The sequence below is a fragment of the Malaya genurostris genome, chromosome 2 (assembly GCF_030247185.1).
Source record: "Malaya genurostris strain Urasoe2022 chromosome 2, Malgen_1.1, whole genome shotgun sequence".
In the NCBI taxonomy this organism is placed as follows: Eukaryota; Metazoa; Arthropoda; class Insecta; order Diptera; family Culicidae; genus Malaya; species Malaya genurostris.
This window is the reverse complement of record NC_080571.1, coordinates 207056768-207077509: the sequence shown is the minus strand read 5'-3', so window position 1 is coordinate 207077509 and position 20742 is coordinate 207056768. Positions and strand designations below refer to the sequence as shown.

At 35.6% G+C, this 20742-nt stretch overlaps 1 protein-coding gene across 1 annotated transcript in view; it reads left to right on the top strand.

Moving 5' to 3' along the window:
• Positions 1–15806, top strand: part of LOC131427261 (UPF0047 protein YjbQ) — a 121865-nt gene extending 106059 nt beyond the window's left edge. The window contains exon 4 of the mRNA XM_058590282.1: positions 41–15806. Within this exon, the coding sequence (XP_058446265.1) occupies positions 41–256 (216 nt within the window). The 3' untranslated portion in view covers positions 257–15806. The remainder of the gene's footprint in view (positions 1–40) is intronic.
• Positions 15807–20742: the final 4936 nt, after the last annotated feature.

Here is a 20742-nt window from a genome sequence, read left to right as displayed (position 1 = left end):
ATACAATTTACGCCACTGAGTTACCTACATTACCTTTTAGCCCGCCCACGTGAAAGCGTGCTTTCTTGGCAGTTCATTGACAATCCCGATCACCGATGGCAAACTGTCGCTTGGCACGTGGCAGGGCGTGTGGCTGTGTGAACATCGTGATCACGCTGGCTCTCGCAAGCTGGTTATAACGCTGTCCGGTTGTCCTCGAGACTCGGCTCGGAGTCCACTTTCACCAGTGTCGCCAATCGCTTCAACATCCAGTTAGGGACGGCCACGCTCTGCTCGCGATAGTCGGTAATCGTGGGTTAGAGCGGTGCTCTGATTTGAGTTTCGTATTATAAAGGGTCCTTACACTATTGGAGTAAACCTGAGCAGAAGGTTCAACATGCAGACCTATGAATAATTATGTTAATTAGAAAGCAAATGAAAACACAGAGGGAAAGTGAAGTGGAGAGTAAAACTGGGACAGATTTTAATAAGCAGAATACAGCAGCAGGTGGAGTCTATAGGCAAACAGTTCATACTAATAAAATCTAACAATTAACATAGATACAGATGGACGAGAGCGAAGGAAACATCAAAAAGAACCTTTAATTTACAATTTATATGAAAAATAGTACTTTTAGATATATGAGAAATAGAAATCGCTAAACAAATTTCACCTAAAACGCAATGATAATAGCACTAAGATGTCTACTTGGAAGCTAATAAGTAAAGTAAACTCGGAAATAACTATTTTTTACCAAAATAGGAAAAAAATCATGTTTTATTTTTACTAACTGGGAATGTAGGGGACATAGAGCAACTAATGAATAGCAAACAATACCAAACTTGGGGTAGGAGTAGAGGAAAGAATTTCAGTTCACATTTCGTTCTGCTATTTTCGTCAAAAACAATTTAGGGCAACTAGGCTGAACCAACGCGAACACGAATGCACAAAAATGAAAAAAAAGTAAATAAACTAGGATATAAAATCATGCCGAAACACACAAACAAATCAGACCGTGTAATGCACTTACTTTGTCAAATTAATATAGCAATTCTATTCAGTTGAATTCTATGGAAAGGGTAACAAGATAGCATTGAACAATCTGTTTATTTGATATATTCCTTATTTACTAAGTGTCTTAATTTATTTCAATTATTGATTGCCAAGTTTGTGTGCAATGGTTTTTGGTTCCGTTATTAGTTTATATGGAATATAGGAAAACAAAATTCTGTGACTCGTTATCAATGATCATGATTATATGATTAACGGTTGATTGCTTAATTAAACAAACCGAAGTTATATTGAAAGTATGATTGGAAGTAGCAACAAAACAAATTGCACTTAGAAACACTGTACATAAAATGTAGGATTTAGCATGTTTTCAAATGCATCTTATTGTTTTAAACTCTCCACCAGATGTAGTACGGGCAGTAATTTTTGTGTGCCTATGGTGGAAAGCACTAGCATTATATGACTGGATATCGTCAAATTTTATGGTTTCCGGAACATAGGTACGATACTGTTATTCAAAACGAATTGTTGATTTTTGTTGTTGTTTTAGTGGTGTGCAACACTCCGGTTTTAGGATACATCAGTTGTGACTTGTAAAGATTTTAAATTGCATTTTAAGACGAAATGTCGAAGGATCAAATGATGACGAAAGCAAATATGCGTACCTAAAACTTCTATAGCGGGATAAAGTTTACTGTTAGTAAGTCGACGCACCGTCTTTGACTTTCGAATAAAGCATGAGTCTTTTGGGATTATTCCTACTTATTATCAATTTAATCATTAATGAAGATAAAAACTATATATTTTGTGTTTTTTATGCAGCATAACTTTATTTTCCTAAAATTTTCTTAAAATATTAGTATGCGAATTCTACCTTCTCTAATCTCCACGAGCTCTCATCAAAAGCGCATCTTCCTCGATTTCGTAGTTCTAACGAGTGCGGAATTTCCTCGAAGATATCTTTCATTTTTCTGCTGCAAATCATTTCGACATGTTTATTTGTCATCATTAGCATTTCTATGTTTCTCTTCTTCGAATTCTTTCTCATGGATATCGTCATCCTACTTACACTCAGAAAAAAACCTACCTATTAAACAAAAAAAAACTTTTTTATCAATCCGTATGTGTTTTTTGCATGGATATTGTCCTGTGTTTTAGTTCTCATGACATTATTTTAACTATCGTCGTTTTAAACGCAATTTGATATTTTAATCACTCATTACTATGTAATGTCGAAACTGAAAATCGGATCAAATTTGAATAAAAAAGTGTGACAATCGATTGAATTGAAGTAAGCTCCAGTTACTTCCAGAGCCGGTATTCAGGAACCAGTATAACCAAACCGATTCGTATGGTCATATGGCGAATAAATTGCAATAGTTTCGAGTCCAACTTTAAAGCTTTTCTGGATTGTCATCTTCTATATCGGTTTGAATTTTTAAAATTCATCATCCTGTAATTCCAGAATTGGAAGTCAGAATTGGATAAAATTAAATAATTTTGTATTGGACTGTAAGTTTATTTTATTTTGAATTTTTTTCTGAAATTCGATTTAGCTTTTTTGAGAAAACGATTGAACTTTGAGAAACGATTCGATACTGGAACCAGAATTCTAAAATCGTTAAGTCAGTTAAATTAACCTGAGAAGCTGTAAAATTTCTAAAATCGATAAACCTGATAAACCATTTTTAAACTAATCATCTTGTATCCCCTAAACCGGAAGTTGGATCTGACTAAAAAGCCAGATGTTTAATAGGATCTTAAGATCTTTCATTTGAATCTTAGATCGTTCTTAGATTTCGTTTTCACAATAAAAATAAGTTACAATATTTTAATTTCGTTTCACATATCATCCTAGAGGTCGGATCCAAACGTAATTCAGGAACTTTGTTTGGGAGCATACGACTTTTCATATGAATCTGAGTTTGAAGAAAACGTTTGAGTCACCTCCGAGAAAATTGAGTGAAATTATTTCTCACACACGAATTTACTGATCTCGGCGAACTGATTCGAATGGTATATGGGTGTTGTGTTCTCCCAGCATTTATTGCTGTAAGTAGTTGAAAACAATATAATTATGCATTTGCTTTCAACTCGAAAATTCTGCCATCATCTAGTTTACATGTCATATTCGAACGATTGCTAAAATCGGTCCGAGGCAAAATGTCATGAAAAAGGATGCTGTACACAGTCTTTTTGGTACTTAGAAAAAATCGTATGTAACAGTATAAAAATCGTGTTTCACGTTGCTCCCAAGCATCGCTTTGTCATACAATGCTCAAAACTCCTACTGCTGGAATAGGGGAAAAAGTCGCTTACGCAAAAATGTCGATATCTCCGTTAAAAATGGACGGATTGCAACAATTTATGGCTTGTTGGATAGCTATTACCATGCGGAATCTAAGTCTGAAAACATATTCTGTTTTTGGTCAAGTGTGACAGTTATTCTCAAAAAACACTCAAAAAACTTCGTATAACTCAAAAAGTAAACATTCGATCTAAAAACCATTCAATAGCGTTCAGGGTAACGAGGAAACCTTTCATTTGCGACCAGTTTGTTCAAAATCGGTCCAGCCATCTCTGTGATCTCGATCTCTTTGTTGACAACACACATACAGACCCACACGCATACGCACACTCGGACATTTGCTCAGTTCGTCGAGCTGAATCGATTGATATATGACATTTGGCCCACCGGGCTTCGGAAAATTTTTCTAAAGTTTGAGCGAATTCTATACCTATTTTTTAAATATTTAAAAAAGGTAAAAATAGTTGTTTCAAACTGAGATATCGCTGATTTAAACGAAATTTGCCCGTTTCAAACTAAAACATTGTTGTTCCAAACAAATGTTCTTTGTTTCAAGGAAACATTGATACAATCAAATACAAATAATAATACCCCTAAGTCCCATACAAACGAACCGCCAATGTTTGGTTCACAGCCTGAACACGTAAGCCTAGCAAATTACTCCCTTTCATTGCGATAGTTTGAAAATGTGGAAGGAGATCGTTTCTGGCAACGCTTTATGCTAGTTGCTACGGTGCAAAACAAACTTGTTTGTTTATGTTTATCGTTGCTGTATTAAACTGCAACAATCAGTCTAAATATCACCGGCACTAGCACAAAAGATGAAAAATGAACACAAACACCCACGAATCTACAAATATCAATACAGCTAGTAGTATATTCATGGTGGCTCAACCATTCTAGATTATTGTTTAACTTACATTTCGCTTGTGATCTTGATTATCAGATAAAAACTGTTTGTTTATTTATTTTTCACTATAATAAACAGTAACTATGGTGAACTTGTTCTTACCCTTCAGTGTTGCTAGTTTTATAGAAAACTCGTTAAAGTACATTGTCACTCTGACAGTGTATCATGACAGTGTACCGCACGATGCAAAATGTGTCCTTGAAAATTTGTCGAAGTATTCCGTATTATAATTTGTATTTGGTACAATTACCGTGAATTTATACTGAGGTCTTTTTATGCGGTTTTTTACGCGACTTTTTTATGCAAATTTTCAGAGTTATGCGGTTTTTTATGCGAAGTTTCAGAGTTATGCGGTTTTCCTTCTGCGGTTTTTTTATGCGAAGTTTCAGAGTTATGCGGTTTTTTTATGCGAAGTTTCAGAGTTATGCGGTATTTTTTATGCGTTTTTTTATGCGGAACGTAAATTCTCATACAAAAAGACTTCAGTGTATTTATTTGAACAATAGTTTTTACTGCGTGTAAAATAATACTATGTTCACACTATGAGTTAAAACAAGTTTTAACTCTGATTTCATGTTTTAAGCGAAATGACATGTTTTAGTTTTGCGATATTTCATATTCAGAAACGTTACTTTAAAACATGTTTTTCCGAAATAACATGATATAATTGTCAGTAAAACACAACCCTGCTATCATTTTCCTTCACTTTTCGACTATGTCGATTGACAACAGCTTAACAACAGCAGTTTTCCATCAAAGTAGCCATGTAATCATAATAAAATAAAACTGAAAACTGTTACCAACGTTGCCAGGTATAACGATTTCTCGGTATTTATAAAGACCTCTATACCGCAATTCAGATATGTATGTACTCCCAAAATACCGATTATTCAGGTATGTACTCCCAAAGTACCGATTTGGGTTTTTAGCTTGAATAGACATGAGAAAAGGTTGTCGTGGGACCTTTCTTTTGCTCACCTCTTGGTGACATTATGTAGACATTATGTAGAAGAGATTCTGATACCGATATTAGGCTCTCTGACAGCTCCCTTACAACCACAAATGCAAATGAGATTGGTTTGTTTTCATCAGGAAACGCATGCATTAAACACGATTCAGACGATCAATCAACTTCCGTCGACGTCCAGATTATTTTTATAAATTTTTTTAGCCGAATATTGCTCACGTATCCGACGTTAAAATGTTCCGTGAACTTGACGTAGTGTCCTTTCATATGAATTGCTTACAATTAATGTTGTTGCTCCGTAATTGTTCCATGCAGGTGATAGTCCCTTAATGCTGCGTGTGAATCGCTTTTACATATTGTTTTGTTTTCATCAGGAAACGTGTTGGCCACCCATTTTTCAGTAGGGCCGCCGTTCATTTTTCACCGGGCATAGAAACCTCAATGGTACAGATAGATTTTTGCGCAGAATACAGATTTTTGGAAAAATGACCTGGCAACGCAGACTGGTACAACCATTTTTGTTTTTTGAATTAAAAGATGACTTTTTTGGCAATAAGCGTGAAACGATAATATTCTTCATAGCTAGGAAAAGTACCTAGCTTATTTCTTATTTTCCGGATGTTGTCAAAATACTTTTTTCTTTCCTACCTGCGACGTAGGCATTTATGTAGTACCAATACCAAGTAATATGTCATGCGTAGAACATAATCTTAGTGTGAACAGCGCGGTATTAACTTTATATTACTATCATTAAAACATGTTATTTTCTGCCGGTGTGAACATAGTATAACACTAGTCATGTTATAACTTTACGAAAATGGCGATAGATATAGTTTTTAAAACATTTCGGTTAATAAAGTACATGAAAGGAAACTATCTCAAAATTTCTCCGCACTAGTGATGGAAAAAGTCAAACTAGAAGTGAGTTTTATGTTCAACTCTATGTAGTTTGTCCAGCACACAGAAATCTTCCTATAGCCAACGTATTGTTTTCAAACTGTGTGCAGTACACGGAATGACCTGATGGTAGATTGCCTCCGTCCACTGAAGAATGTGCTAATCGATGGAATATTATTTTAACTTTTCCATGTTCGTTTTATTCAATTTTAATACCATACCCAAATGAACGTACCTTCCTCTTAAAACTACTCAAAGGTCTCGTAAAACGATTGGACCAACATTTGTTTTGCGTGGAAAACATTTTTTTTTCATCGTATCTTCCTTCGATTTTACTTCCTTAGGATGTTTTCGAAGCGCCTGCTTCATGATGGCCCAGTACTTACTCAATTGGCCGCAGTTCCGGTGCGTTCGGAGGATTGAAATATTTCGGAACGAAGTTAGTAAGTCTTGTACCGACCAGAAATGCGTAGGACTATCGTGTGACCTTAGAAGTGGAAGTAGGCGCTTCAGGAGCCATTCCGTTTCAAATTGATTATCGCACTAAAAATTAAACATTCGAAGAATCCTGCGATAGGGAACCTGCATATGGCTCTTTGGATTTTTGTAAATTATTATTTTTGACATTTTCGAGTTAAATGTTTCCCGATTCCTGAGCTAAATGAATGTCTTGCTAATTTTGATATATTTTTCTAATTTTATCTCCAAATGGGAACTAATTCGATATCTAAATGATCAATATTTTTTTCAAATGAAAAAACTACAGTTTAATTTTTAAAACACATCGAAAAATGCGAAATCGGCTCAACGACTGTCTACCACTTTATATACATTACATTTCATTTGGATCTTCGTTATCTAACTGCAAGAGATTTAGATAAATGTCACTCCGACTAACTCTATGCGTAATTTAGAACCGTCTTGCGTCGTACAACTAAACCTAGTCAGCAAGTTAGCTTCAGCTCTTGTATAAAAACCTAATGTGACGATATAATCACTGCCCTGTTGAATCTTGCTGATGCTGTTGTATACGGTTCCGCTTTCGTAAAACATTATTTCTGATGGTAAAGCTATGTAAGTATTCGTAAGTCAAAGTTAGGTGTAGTTCTACGATGATTTGCTTTCTCAGATTCCATCCTGAAACACATATGTTCGAATTTACTATACGGTAAGCTTTCGTCTATTCTATTTTTTTGTTATTTTTTCTCGCTGCAGTAAAACAGACATTCCATCCCGTTGCTATAAAAAAATGTTTCGTTTAACACCACCCGTTGTAGTATTTAGAACGTGTTTCAAATCAACCGAGTGCGAAGCAGTATATCCTGTATAGATAGATACTAAGAACAGGAATCAAGTCGCCTTTTTTTGGCAACTTCGTTGGGTAAACTAGAAAATATCCTTTTCGCACACTACAATCGCTTCAGAATTTAGAGGACAAAACATATGGAAACCACGAGGCGCACGGACAAGTTAGTCACTAGAAATGATGAAGCCGCTCTAGAAACGCTGAATTCAGTAATAGATCTTTCTCGTCCATTCTTTACTATGGTATATCGTGCTGCGATAGAAAGAGAGAATAGGAGAAACGTGGAAAGTATATTTTGTTACTATCAATACTTTTTTATGTATGAAAAAAACGAGGAACCAACGCAATAGTTACTATAAAAATTGTTAATTTTCAACTAAATCGAAAGAGAGTGTGAGCGTACATACTTTAAACTATGTCCGATGAGCAAAAGAAGCAAAAAAAAAACGAAAAGAGCAATTAATTAGTCTGTAAGACACTATGTAATCTTTAGAAAAGATTCGAACCGCTAACTTTATTCGTTATAATTAATTAACAATATTCACTTTTTGGCACTCGGAACAGCAGGGTTTCATGAGAGTTGAACAAATTGCAATCTAAGTCTTCCAAAACGAGAGCTCTTCCCCCTCGTTCTGAAGACTCCACATGCAATGCTTTATTTCAAATGTCTTATTTAGTATAGTAATTCGTTTAAATTTTATCGACGAACGACTAATACACTTCTAAATCGAATAAAAATAACTGGTTGTTTCTGTTTGATGTAAATCGGTGCTATTCTTGCCGCTGTTTGAAATCCTGCTGTTTGAATAGTCATAATAATTTTGGTTAGTGTCATTGAGTTTAATTATCCCCTAGTAGATTTCAACTGCACAATAAATCATACTCCCTAATTGGTCCGACTGGACCGAGTCTGTATTACGGCAAAGCCAAAACGCGATTGGTTTCATTTGTAACCGATACCACGCATTAAAAACCAACATAGCATTAATCACACAGGAGCACTGTTAAGGAAATAACACAAGAGGCTAAAAACTTCATCATGATCCACAATCGAATTGTTAGTGTGTAGCGATTTAGAGCTGACATGCAAAAGTTGACAGGAACAAAACCAAAAAAAAAAAAAAATAAATATTAAACGACAAACGAACAACATACATTCCCACAAGGACGTAAGACAAAGTTGCAAGAAGCGCTAGAGAAATGGCTTTATCCGTCAAAAAAGTGAAACCTATATTGGTCGATTTTTGCTACGAACACTTTTGTATACTAAACAGAGAGATATATATAACACGAGCAAAATTTCCGCCCCTTTGTATTAGGATTGTGCAGAAGTGCAGTATAGACACGTCTTTTTTTATATCGATGATGCTTACCAAAGACACCCGCCAGCGCCGCCACAATACCGCAGATGTTGTATAAATAGTATTGTAAGACCATACCGGTTGGACCATCAACCAGTCAATCTTTAAACAAGTCAAGGACTTACATACGGTTTATTTCATCGTAGCTACAAGCTGTATAAATCTAAAATGTTAACAATCGTGTAGCTATAAGCGGCATTTTCTTCAGTCCGATCCGAGATACAGAGAAGTGCGTAACCATACCGTCGCAAAACTATTTAGAGAAAACAAAATTTAGACACTTTGCTAAAGATTTTGTTTTAATTATTTGAAGACATGTTTGTCTCGCTCATAGATTATGTCCATTTGGCTACGCAGCTTACTACTATGAATAGATAGATTGATTTAAAAAAAATGAATAGAGATAAAATTATTGATTGTATCTAACGTAGATACGATATTCAACGGAATAAGATTCTAAATTCAATTCCCGACAGCCAACCTTGAATATTTCGAATGCACTGGACCTATTAGAAACGATAAACTCCAGAACGCATAGGTAATTGTTCCTCATTCGCATTTTGAGTAAAGAAATACTATATTTTGAAAGTATGCATGAGTGTCTCTTGCTTCTTACCTGAGTGGATTGTTTTGTTATACGTAGCCATTTGCTATCCTACGTATCCTAGCATGATTCACTGGTGCTGTTCTTGGTACGTGGGTATCATTGTTCAATTAATCGTCTTATGATTTCTTTTGCAATAAATAAAATAGAGTGTACAGTTTGATCTTTTGACTCCTAGCTGAATACTGATTTACCTTCACATTCGCCCTTACGAACGACACGATTGTATTTTTACCGTATCAAACCACAAAGTCGCCATTATTTATTTACGATTACACAATCTCGCGAATTATTAAAAATATTTACAAAATAGAAATGCTGACCACGTAGTAGACGATTACACCAAGGAACGTATTTTACGCATACATATCTTTAAAAGTGTAGAAAAATATAAAATTCAAAAATCACTTGACAATGTGAATATCACACTAAAAAAGATTGAATCATATAAGTCGAACTCTTACTTGGATGATAGAGTACAAGATATTCAACTATTCATGATTGGAATCAAATTATCTCATTGTTTTAAAAGGTAAATTGTCAGTCACATAACGGGATCGAGTTCCGGCTGTGTGGTGACTTTTTCGCAGATTTTTATTTCTTTTGTTTCAGGCGTCAGACTTTTTTCTGGTTATAAAATCTTAAGACTAGTTCTAGACGGCTCTTCGTCTTAACAAATGTTTTCTCTATGGTTCTTCGATTCATGGTAACGTTAAAGGTTTTGCTTTGACCCATTATAACCAAGGGGTTCCCAAATTTGAACCAAATGAGCAGATATCATCAATATCATCTTATTTTGTGTTGAAGATGTTGGGAAATACCAAATTACTATAAAAAATCTTTTCCAAACGAAATTATCCTACGTATCATATATCAAACACTGGGACAATACAGTAGTAACAAAATTATAAGAGATATGTCTATATTTTGAGAGTGGTATTTATATATATATACGATTCAATGTCTTTTAAATAGTACCTGTAGAAGTACAATCGGAGCTGAAGGTACAATATAAATGAAAATATTTAGTGCATCGGGTTTTAGCGGATTGTTATTGATTATTTAATTATTTGTATATATTGGACTGTAAACTGCAATAAACAACTTCATTTGTCGATGCCTTCCATTCAGCCTACCTAAATTTGATTCCCAACCCCGCACACAGGGTCAGAAGGTTTTTCTGGCTCAAAGTGGTAAATGACTTTAAGGTTAAAACCTAATCTGTCTAATCTAAAATATAAAAAACAACTTCATTTGTTTCCATTTTTTAATTTTTAGGAAAATGAATTATGCTTCATTTTTAGGAAAATGAATTTGCACTATTTTTTGCAGCCATGTTTTTGAATATTCCACATTTCGAAGATATAACAAAATGGATTTGATTTGCTGATGGCAAAAGATTTTCGAAAGACTTCAACTAATCATAAAATTCTGATGCTGTTGATGTTTATCGGTTAACGATATGCTTTGGAAAAAAATACTGCTGTATTAACCCACCATATGGTATATTTTTGGGATTTCACTTCTGAAATAACTAATTTGAATCTTTGGCAATGGTTTGTAAAAAGATGGCACCAGTACCTATAGTTTCGAACATAAGATTCACACGAATATGTTGCTTACTTTCCTTTGTTCATTTGTGTGAACTTTACAAAAAATGTTGACACTTGAAACCTATTTTAATATACAAAGAAATTAGAGGTGTAAACTATCAACTAGTGCTCTAGTTGAAGTCCTATCATACGCTAGGACATAATGGGTTACAAAAACTAAAGCCTAATGTACGGAATTCAAAAGCAAGTTTTTTATGCTTCAGACGTAAATTCTTAATTGCTTAAACGAGTTGATGTTTGTTTATTTGGAAAAGATTTATTTTTTACATCATCAAATATTCGATAAAATGTATCTGCAACACGACTAGGTTTACTTAGACTCTAGTGACCATTCACTTACTCTATTTATTGGAAATGAATGATTTAAACGATGTGTAAAGTATGTTCCAGACCAAGGCCGGCAGAAGCCCTATTGGGGGTGTATACTGAACTCCACACCTGGAAAATGTCTGGTTGTGGAATTCTGCACTTGGAAATGTTTTCTATCACTTTCCTTGAACAACAAATCCGTTGTCTCGACACGTTTCCGCAAATATTTCAAATGGTCTGGCCTGGGGACAGTTGGGAGGATTCATTTCCTTGGGTACGATGTTGATTCCGTTGGCTTTGTACCATACTACTGTATCTTTCGCGTAATGCACTGATGGCAAACAGTGCTGGATTACGATGGTTTTGGATCATGGGATGAAGGCACCGCAGCAAGCATTCCAGAAAGTAGACATTCACTGTCATCGTATCTATTGTCACTAACGGATTCGAAAGCATTCCACACCCACAAATTGCTTGTCAATGCATTACCTTTTTACCAAATTAATTAAATCGATATATTGGCAGTTTTAATACTTTTTCCAGCACGGACCGTGTAGAATTGGTAGTCGGATGCACCTTAAAGTCAGTTAAAGGCTGTAGCCAGGTAAGCGTATGAAATCTGCCCCCAAAGGGAATTCATATCGTTAACCATATATGGAACATGTTTAACTGGAAACAAGGAATTTTTAAAATTTGTTTCTAATTTCCAAAAATCAAACAAAATCAAGGATGGCTTTTATCGTATCAAATAACGCTCACTGGCAACTCTTCACACGATTGAATCAGTGCCATCAAAGAGATACACGGCATGGTTTATTAAACTTTATTTAACATAGAATCGACACCAGTGCGAGAGCGAATTTCTCTCGATGACATTTCTGAGAATCAAAGGTTAGCACGCTGCACGATCCTCTCTGAAGCAACAAACGGTCGCTTATTCTCGTTTCGCGATCCGATTCTATACAGACAGTTGATAATTGCGATAGAATAATTTTACTATTGCCACTTATTCTAACTATGTGCATATAACCTTTGTATAAGTTGTGTCTATGCAAATGTCTGTGAATGCTCCATACAAGGGTTTTGAAATATTGCAACCTAGTATGAGAATCATCGATTCGATTTTCTGCGATAATTCTCGGTTAATTTTTCAAAAGGGCGTATAAGCATGTTACACTTTCTCACACTTTCTCTTTAATCACTCTCTCTTTCGATTATTGTGATGTGATTAAAAAGATTTTCTTTGATATCACTATTCTGTTTGAAAGTCGAAAGTTTCGGGTATAATTTCATGCAAAGAGTTGAGTGATAAACGTGGAAACCGTTTGGTTATTGATAGAAGAGAAAGTAAACAACTAGCTGTCACTAGCTTATACGCCCTTTTGAAAAATTAACCGAGAATTGTCAACTTGCGATTCTCTCTTGGGAAATTCCACACAGCAATGATCATTATCAGACTGTAAATTTGTTTTAAGGGCGTGAAATACTCAGAGTATGAAGTGGAGCGAAGAAATGTGCAAAATTCTCTCACGGTTCATACATTGAGAGACTCGAGTTCTTGTAGCATCTTCTACCGGATTGAAAATGTTGTATACAATCACCCTCATTCTTGTTTACGTCCGTATCGACCATAAAACGAACGGATACGAATACGAATAAGCCATTCTCGTTTTCACTCGAATGAATTCGAACGCGACTCGTTTGCCACAAAATATTCAAATATCAGTAAACTTCTTCCAATAAATGCTAAGCCTTGATGAAATCAGTTCAATTCTTGTGATTAACCATATATGAAACACCAGAATGTATGCCAGTTTAGCTTTAAACGATACGTGTATTCGTATATCATTCGTACGAACGAAAAGTCCCATTCTTGTTTACGGACGAATAGACGAAATGCCGTGGTTTCGATTCGTCAGTTTAATGTTGCGAATCAACCGTTCGAACACATTGAAAAAAGTTTAACCGATTTCCAACAAATTTATTTTTGAATCTAAAGGTGATTTGTAATCAAATCATAAATTTGTGTTTTGCATAGAACATTTAGAAAGCATAGCAGTACAGTAAAATGCTCTTTTTCTCTGGCGAGCCTTTGAATATATGCTCGGTTCCAAGTTTTAACGCATCAAATTTTACATCTATTAGGTACTTTATGGAAAATACGCCATGGGTAACCATGCTTTATTTTATATTAAGTGCATGATTTCACCAATGTATTAAATATGGAGACTATCGAAAACATGACAAAATTGCAAGAAAAAATGCAACATATTTTTCGCCGATACTACTGATCGGACTGCTATTTCAAAAGCTTTTTTTACTTTGCATGAAGTTTAATTTTAAAATTTCATTTACCGACATGAATGAAATTGGTCCTGAGTACGATATTTATTTCTTATGTAGCATTCGTCACTTCCTTGATGCTTGGAATTTTCCAAAAAAAAACTACCTGCGCTTTTGATCCTTCTTTTGCACAGGAGTCGCGTACGTACACGTTCGAGTGAAAACAAGAATGGCTTGTTCGCATTCGTTCGAAAGCATGTGTTCGTCGAATAGTCGATACGGACGTAAGCAAGCATGATGATACAAAATCAGTGAAAAAACAAGTCAAATAACAAATGATAACAAAGATTTTTAATTACAACTCAAATCTGTTACAGAACTGATAGGTTAAAGTTGGATGGGCGTTGTTTTTATACATGTACGATGTTTGAAAAAGTGATTGATTCGAACGTAAACGGGAATACGAATTTGATATACTTTCGAACGTATCGCATACGGCCGTAAACAAGAATGAGGGTGAATGTAGATAGCATTATAGCAGTTTCTGTCAAATTTTCGGCAATCACCAACACTGAATAAAATAAAAATCATTGGAATCACCCTAGCTCCGTCAATATGGCAATGTTTTTTGTAAAATTTCTGTGGTATACCCGCCATTAGATACGCTCGCGGTGGCGATTCTCCAGCTTCTCTTGATTCTTTATGTTTCCTCTTAGGTTCGAAGAGTTTTCTGCATAACTAGCGCTCAGTACTTCTGTATTAGGCGTTATTTCTAGGTGGATTGGATGTATTGTATTGGTACGTATTCGGCATCTTGTACCTCATATCATTCCAGGACGGACTTCGCGTAGTGACAAGAAGCGACCTAAATTAGAGTTGGAAAACCGTGGCTTCTGATATAGCAACCGCTTTCGAAGACACTCTTTCTCATAAATATTATCCTTATTGATAGTGTTGGTAGAAACGAAACGTATGTCGTTTTCGCTTGAGAAAACAGAAACTGACCCAGGCTAGTTTCATCAAACAAACGCTTTTCACGAAACTGTGTTCATTCGCACTTAGCAACGAGGGTTTGAGCAAACCTGATATAAGAATCAGGTTCAAAACTGACTCGCTTTTCAGTTCAACAACGTTAAAACTAGGTTTGAAACTAGGCTCAAACAAACGATTTGACAGCAGCTAGGGTGGAAACTGGGTTGGGTTTGGTATCAAGCGGAAACGACATTAGATTTTCGACCACAACCGCCAAATCAAATATTTCTACGGGAATTCGAACACCTTCTTTGTACGGAAATGTTCGGAAACGGTGTTTCTTTTCATTGCGGTATGGAACCCCCGACCCGGAAGCTGTTTAAAGTTTTCAAGCCCGTATGTTTCGTCATCTATTATGGTACAAGGAAGTTTTTGCAACAAAACTGTGTAAATCTGCTTGGCACGACTTTTTGTAGTGAATTCTTGCTTACCCTTTTCACTTTACCTTATGATAAAAAAGAACCGGAATTTTCATTTTAAAATTCCCGCGCTTGTCCAATCGGTAAACTTTTTTTTCTCTTAACGTTGGCAACACTTTTATACACATTCTGTCAATTTTGACGCATATCGTACGATTAGTTTTTGTTTGGCGTCTATACAAAGAAGTTGAAAAATTTTCGTGTGATGATTTTTATAATGGATGAAAATTTAGAACAACGTGCGTGCATCAAATTTTGTGTTGCAAATGGATTTAAGTGTTCCGAAACGTTGAAAATGTTAGAAAAGGCCTTTGGTGAATCGTGTCTTGGAAAAACACAGGAATACGAGTGGTATAAACGCTTCAAAGGTGGTCGTACAAGCTTGGATCATGATGAGATCCCTGGCCGCCTAACAACATCTGTTACTAAAGAAAATATTGAATCGGCGAAGCAAATCGTGTTGCAAAATCGTTCTGTACCGATTAGAGAGATTGCTGTGTTGTTGGGCATCTCTTATGGATCAGCCGAACACATTTTAACATATGTTTTGGGTTTGAAACGCGTCGCTTCTCGGCTGGTGCCAAAAAAGCTGAATTTCATTCAAAAACGGCGTCGTGTTGATGTGGCCAAAGAGATGATTTTCAACGCAGATAGTGACCCCACATTCATCATATGCATCATAACTGGTGATGAGGTGTGGATCTATGAATATGACGTCGAAACCGCACAACAATCGACCGAATGGCGCTTCGAAGGCGAGCCGTTGTTCTAAATTTTCATCCATTATTAAAATCGCCACACGAAAATTTTTCAACTTCTTTGTATAGACGCCAAACAAAAACTAATCGTACGATATGCGTCAAAATTTGAAAGAATGTGCATAAAAGTGTTGCCAACGTTGAGAGAATAAACGTTTACCGATTGGACAAGCGCGGGAATTTTAAAATGAAGAAGTGGGAGACATCGAATGAAATTGTACTTGGTGAAGCCGAAATTGAGGCAATTGTTTTCTGGTAAGATTTGTTCGATACACTTGCGGAGGTCGTTGATGAAATACTAAGAAGCGATTCTTAAAGTCATGAGGAAGGATGCTTGGTAATCGCTGGACAATCCGCGCAAAGGATGACAAGGAACTTACGAGCGTCGGTGTTGAAGCAGAAATTGGTTTTAAGACGCGGGTAGTCAGCAAACGGGGCAAACGGCTACTTAATCACTTTGTTGATGTAACGAAAGTCACAGAGTACGACGACGGCAGCCAGTTCAACTGTACCAGTGATGGAGGCTCTGGTGGTGCCCACATGATTGAGAACATCGTCAATCATGCGGGGTCAAAAACTTGTGCTCGTCCCTGCTAGCTCATACAGGACGGTCTGCAATGGGAATTCAATACAAGATCCATTAGGCCTGGGTTCGAGGATCAGAACCTGCGTCAAGTAGGTAAAGGCTCCGGAAAGATTGAAGTACTATATGCACGGTGTCCATAGCAAGTTTAAATGCCGGGAGCGCGTCGTATCATGCTGATTTTCCGCACAGTTCTTTTTTATCATATAAATTATGGGCCCTTGGTTTGACAGAACTAGAGAAAACTGAAACTGACTCGAATTTTAGTTCTATGACGTTGAAAATAGGTTCGAAACTGGCTTCAAACAAAGGGTTTGACAGCAGTTATGATGGAAACTAATGTCGTTTGAGAAAACTGAAAATGACCCAGGGTAGTTTCATCAAACGCTTTTCGCGAAACTGTGTTAAGTTCGCACTTGGCAACAGGGGTTTGAGCAAACCTCATACTAAGACCAGGGATGCCAGGTAATTTTTTCAAAAATCTGTGATCAAAGCAAAAACCTATGCCCCGTTTTCCGTACCATAATAGCAGTTCAAAACCAATTTGGTGAGCAAAAAAAAAACTACTGTTTTCCCTTAGTTCTTTGAATTCCCCGGCAAAATGGAACCAGATCTTTTGAAATTATTTAAATAAAATTTCGATGCATTCAAAATGACAAACAGCAATACTATCTACTACGACCTTGAAATTCTTGCCACTCTCTTCTTTACAAAAAATGGGAGATGAAAATTTATTTTTAAAAACCCCTCCTTCTAGTCTAAATGTCGATTCTCTTCAAATTATATAAATTTCGCCATTGACCCACTCCCCTCATATTAAGGACATTTGCTATACACTCTCCTCCCTGAAAATATTCTAATGATCATCTCTGAAGAGCAAGAAGTATCTGTGTCAAATTTGTTGGCAATCCGTTCAGTAGTTCCGGAGTTATGCCGTTACAAACATTACATTCCCTTTTTTAGAGGGGCGTACTACACCTTGACCACCCCCCCCTCCCCCCCATTTTCAACATGTTTATTTTTCATGTTTATTGCAAATCAAAAACCGAGTATAAAATTTTAAATTAAATAAATATTTTTTTCGTAGCATAAAGCTATTAAAAAATCTGTAAAAATGTCTACACTGTAGCCGATACGTTGGTATTTATCCCACAGGGCGAAAATGATGAGAAGGATGATTCGGAAGGAAGAATAAGAAGCCAGTTGTCAGGTCTTGTCTTAGACCTAATATAAAAACCGGGTTCGAAACTGACTAGATTTTCAGTTCAACAACGTTGAAATTTGGTTCGAAACTAGCTTCAAGCAAACGGTTTGACAGCAGTTAGAATGGTAACGTAACGTCACTTTGCCAGATTCAGTAAATCGCCCTTATTCTAAATAACGACGTATTGATTTTTCGATCGAATATGGTTCGATCGAATCCTAGCTACCTTTGATTTTGCAAGAATACAAATGAAATACAATCGTAAAATTGATACGACGTTATTCAGGATAAGGGCGAATAACTTTCCTTGGTGTTCCTAATCGTCGGTTGGCTCAGGATTTGAATTTCTTCGATTCAAAATGGCATTTTGGCTAATCTTTCATAAAAACGATCCGAATAGGTTAGTACGCGGAGTACAACTATTGAAGGCTTACAGGTAAACATTTTTGTTTTTCGAGGGTAACCATTTATTCACGCCATGCAACACTGAGTGAACCATCGAAAGTTTCATAGAGGTCGCATTTCACAGAAAAAAATACGCATACATTTCGAACCGCACTGAAAGAGGTTTGACAAGGTATGTGAAATATGTTTCTTTTGTTTTTTTTTTCAATGAATAGCAGGTGCTAAGAAACAAACATACCAGCTTTTACATGGATCGGATGTTTTTTTCCCTTTTCACGGAGTCGTACCAGATTGTGTCACAGAGAAATGAATAGTCTCAAAATGGAAGATGTTCACCCGTATTACGTCATGTTAGAGTTTTCAGCAAGCCTGCTAGTAAAATGCTAAAAAATGTCGAAAAGATGGACGAAAAGTTTAAAAATGGGTACAAAATGGTTTTTGGAAACGTTTAAAACGCTTCATTAAGTCAAGAAAATATTTCGACTCTAACTCACTGCATTATCAATAGTAATATTGGTGTCAATGTCCATGAACACAGCAGCAAAACCATATAATTAAACTCGCAGAACATGCAGAAACACCATGAGAACAGTCTCATAGTGCAAACAATCGGATAACGCTCCTCAAACTATGGCAATTATTGGTTAACCTTGCCTATATTCATCTCAGCTCTTCCATTCTTTTCATTTATAAAAGTCCTAAGTTTAAGTATGCTCTGCTATCTCTGTTAAATAGCCTTGCTCAGAAGATGAGAAAGAAAAAGTTTGATTCGTGTTCTGCTTCTATGTGAAACAATTATTCCAGAATTTTCACACCAACGTTGGCTGTAATATTCTTTCATAGATCCGAATCAATATTATTGGTGCCTGTTACGTTGACTGCCAGTCGTATGATCAATCAAAGGGGAGCAATATCGAATAATGGGATGAATATAGGTACAATTGCCCTACGGTAAACGTTTTAAAAAGCAAATTATGTTCAAGCCAGAACGGGAAGACAAAGATAAGAAACGCAATAGTGGTTGAATCTAGAAACTAGGGATATGTTTCAAATGATTTGAATCGATAAAACAAAACACTAAATGCGGGTCCAGTTCTACGAACAATGGACAAATGAAAAGTAATCAATCTAATCAATTGGAATAATGTAGGTAAATCCGAAAATAGAAACACACAAATACGCACTGCCAACTATGAACAATTTTCTTCTGGGGTATCTTGAATTTCATCTTGGTTCGGAAGTGGATAAACGAATCCTGAATTGAATTGGTTGCTTCAATACTTGGCTGGTCGAGTATAGAATAGTAGAAACTGAGATTTTGCTTAGTTGAAAGATACATTCTTTCAAACAGTGGAAGGAAATAACTATTTTTGTATACTCTTTTGGAACGTTTTGCGATATTTTTCAGTAATTAAATTTTGATAACAGGAAAGCAGACATTAGGAATATTGATAAACATTTTCAATTCTTCTCTTTCTAGAAAAAGGTAAAAAACTACAAAAAACTAATTTTTCAACAAATGAACGGAGCAAAACTAGTTAATATTAATGATAATTTTCTGAAAAATCATAAAGCAACAATGATCTACGAGTACGTTACAGTTTTTATGCAGGCAAGACAGGCAGTAAAAATGTCATTGGGATGGATTCTAGGGTAAAAAAAGGAAAAACGACAATATGTACATAGAAAAACAGAAACAAACATAAAAGTAATTTGATTATTATTTGAAACAGGCAGAAAATGGAAAGTATATAAATGTTATCACAGAAAATGAAAAAAAAATCAACAAAAAAACATTTTGAATTAATTATAAGAGAGACACTATCGATAATTATGAATAAACGCGCGAAACTTACTAGGATTTTCTTGTAAATAATTAGTAATAAACAAAAGGTGAAAATAAAAACAAACACTAAATACTGCAGAAAACATAATGTAAAACAAATAGCAAATAGACACTATATTCATTGATAACAAAAGAAGAAAACGCAAATCCAAACCCGATTTAGAACGTGCAACAGTCGCAAAACGAAGCAGCAAAAAGAAATAAAACATGAAACTAAGACATAAGCTACACTTTGAAGAAAGAAAAATGATGACGATGACAACAAACAAAACAATGAAAAAATAAATTACATTAAAAATATTGATCGATGAGTCACTATTTCTTGATCCGAAAGTTATTGTAGATTGTAGATTTAGTTATAAATCCCAGTTATGTATTTCGATCGAATTTGAATATTTCGATCGAATTTGAATATTTCGATCGAATGTACAAATTTTCATTCTGTGTTTCGATCGAATGACACTTATGTATGGGAAACTCGAACTCGATCGAGATACAGAATGTAAAATTCCGCATTCGATTGAAATATTCCGGTTCAATCGAAATACAGAATGGGGGTGACATTCCTTTTGTCCCTCATTGTTTCCAGCAGATTAAAGCTTCTCATTCTGAGAGTATACCTGACTTATCTCCCAAAAATCAGGGGCGGCGGAAGCACTATTGGGAGTATACTAAACTGGAAAATTTTTGAGTATAGAATTCCACATCTGGAAATTCGAATTTTTTATCACTTTCCTTTAACAACCAAACCCCTCTGCTCCGCCAATCCACACCTCGGTCAAATCTGTTCCACCACTCCTGCTGAAAATAACGAATTAAATCGATATAATAGGAATCATGCAGCTATTAAAATCAAATAATATGAAAATAATTTCATTGTTTCGTTTCAATCTTTTCTAAACGAACTTTTTCGCAGGAATTGTTTTACAGAATCTTTTTTTTTACA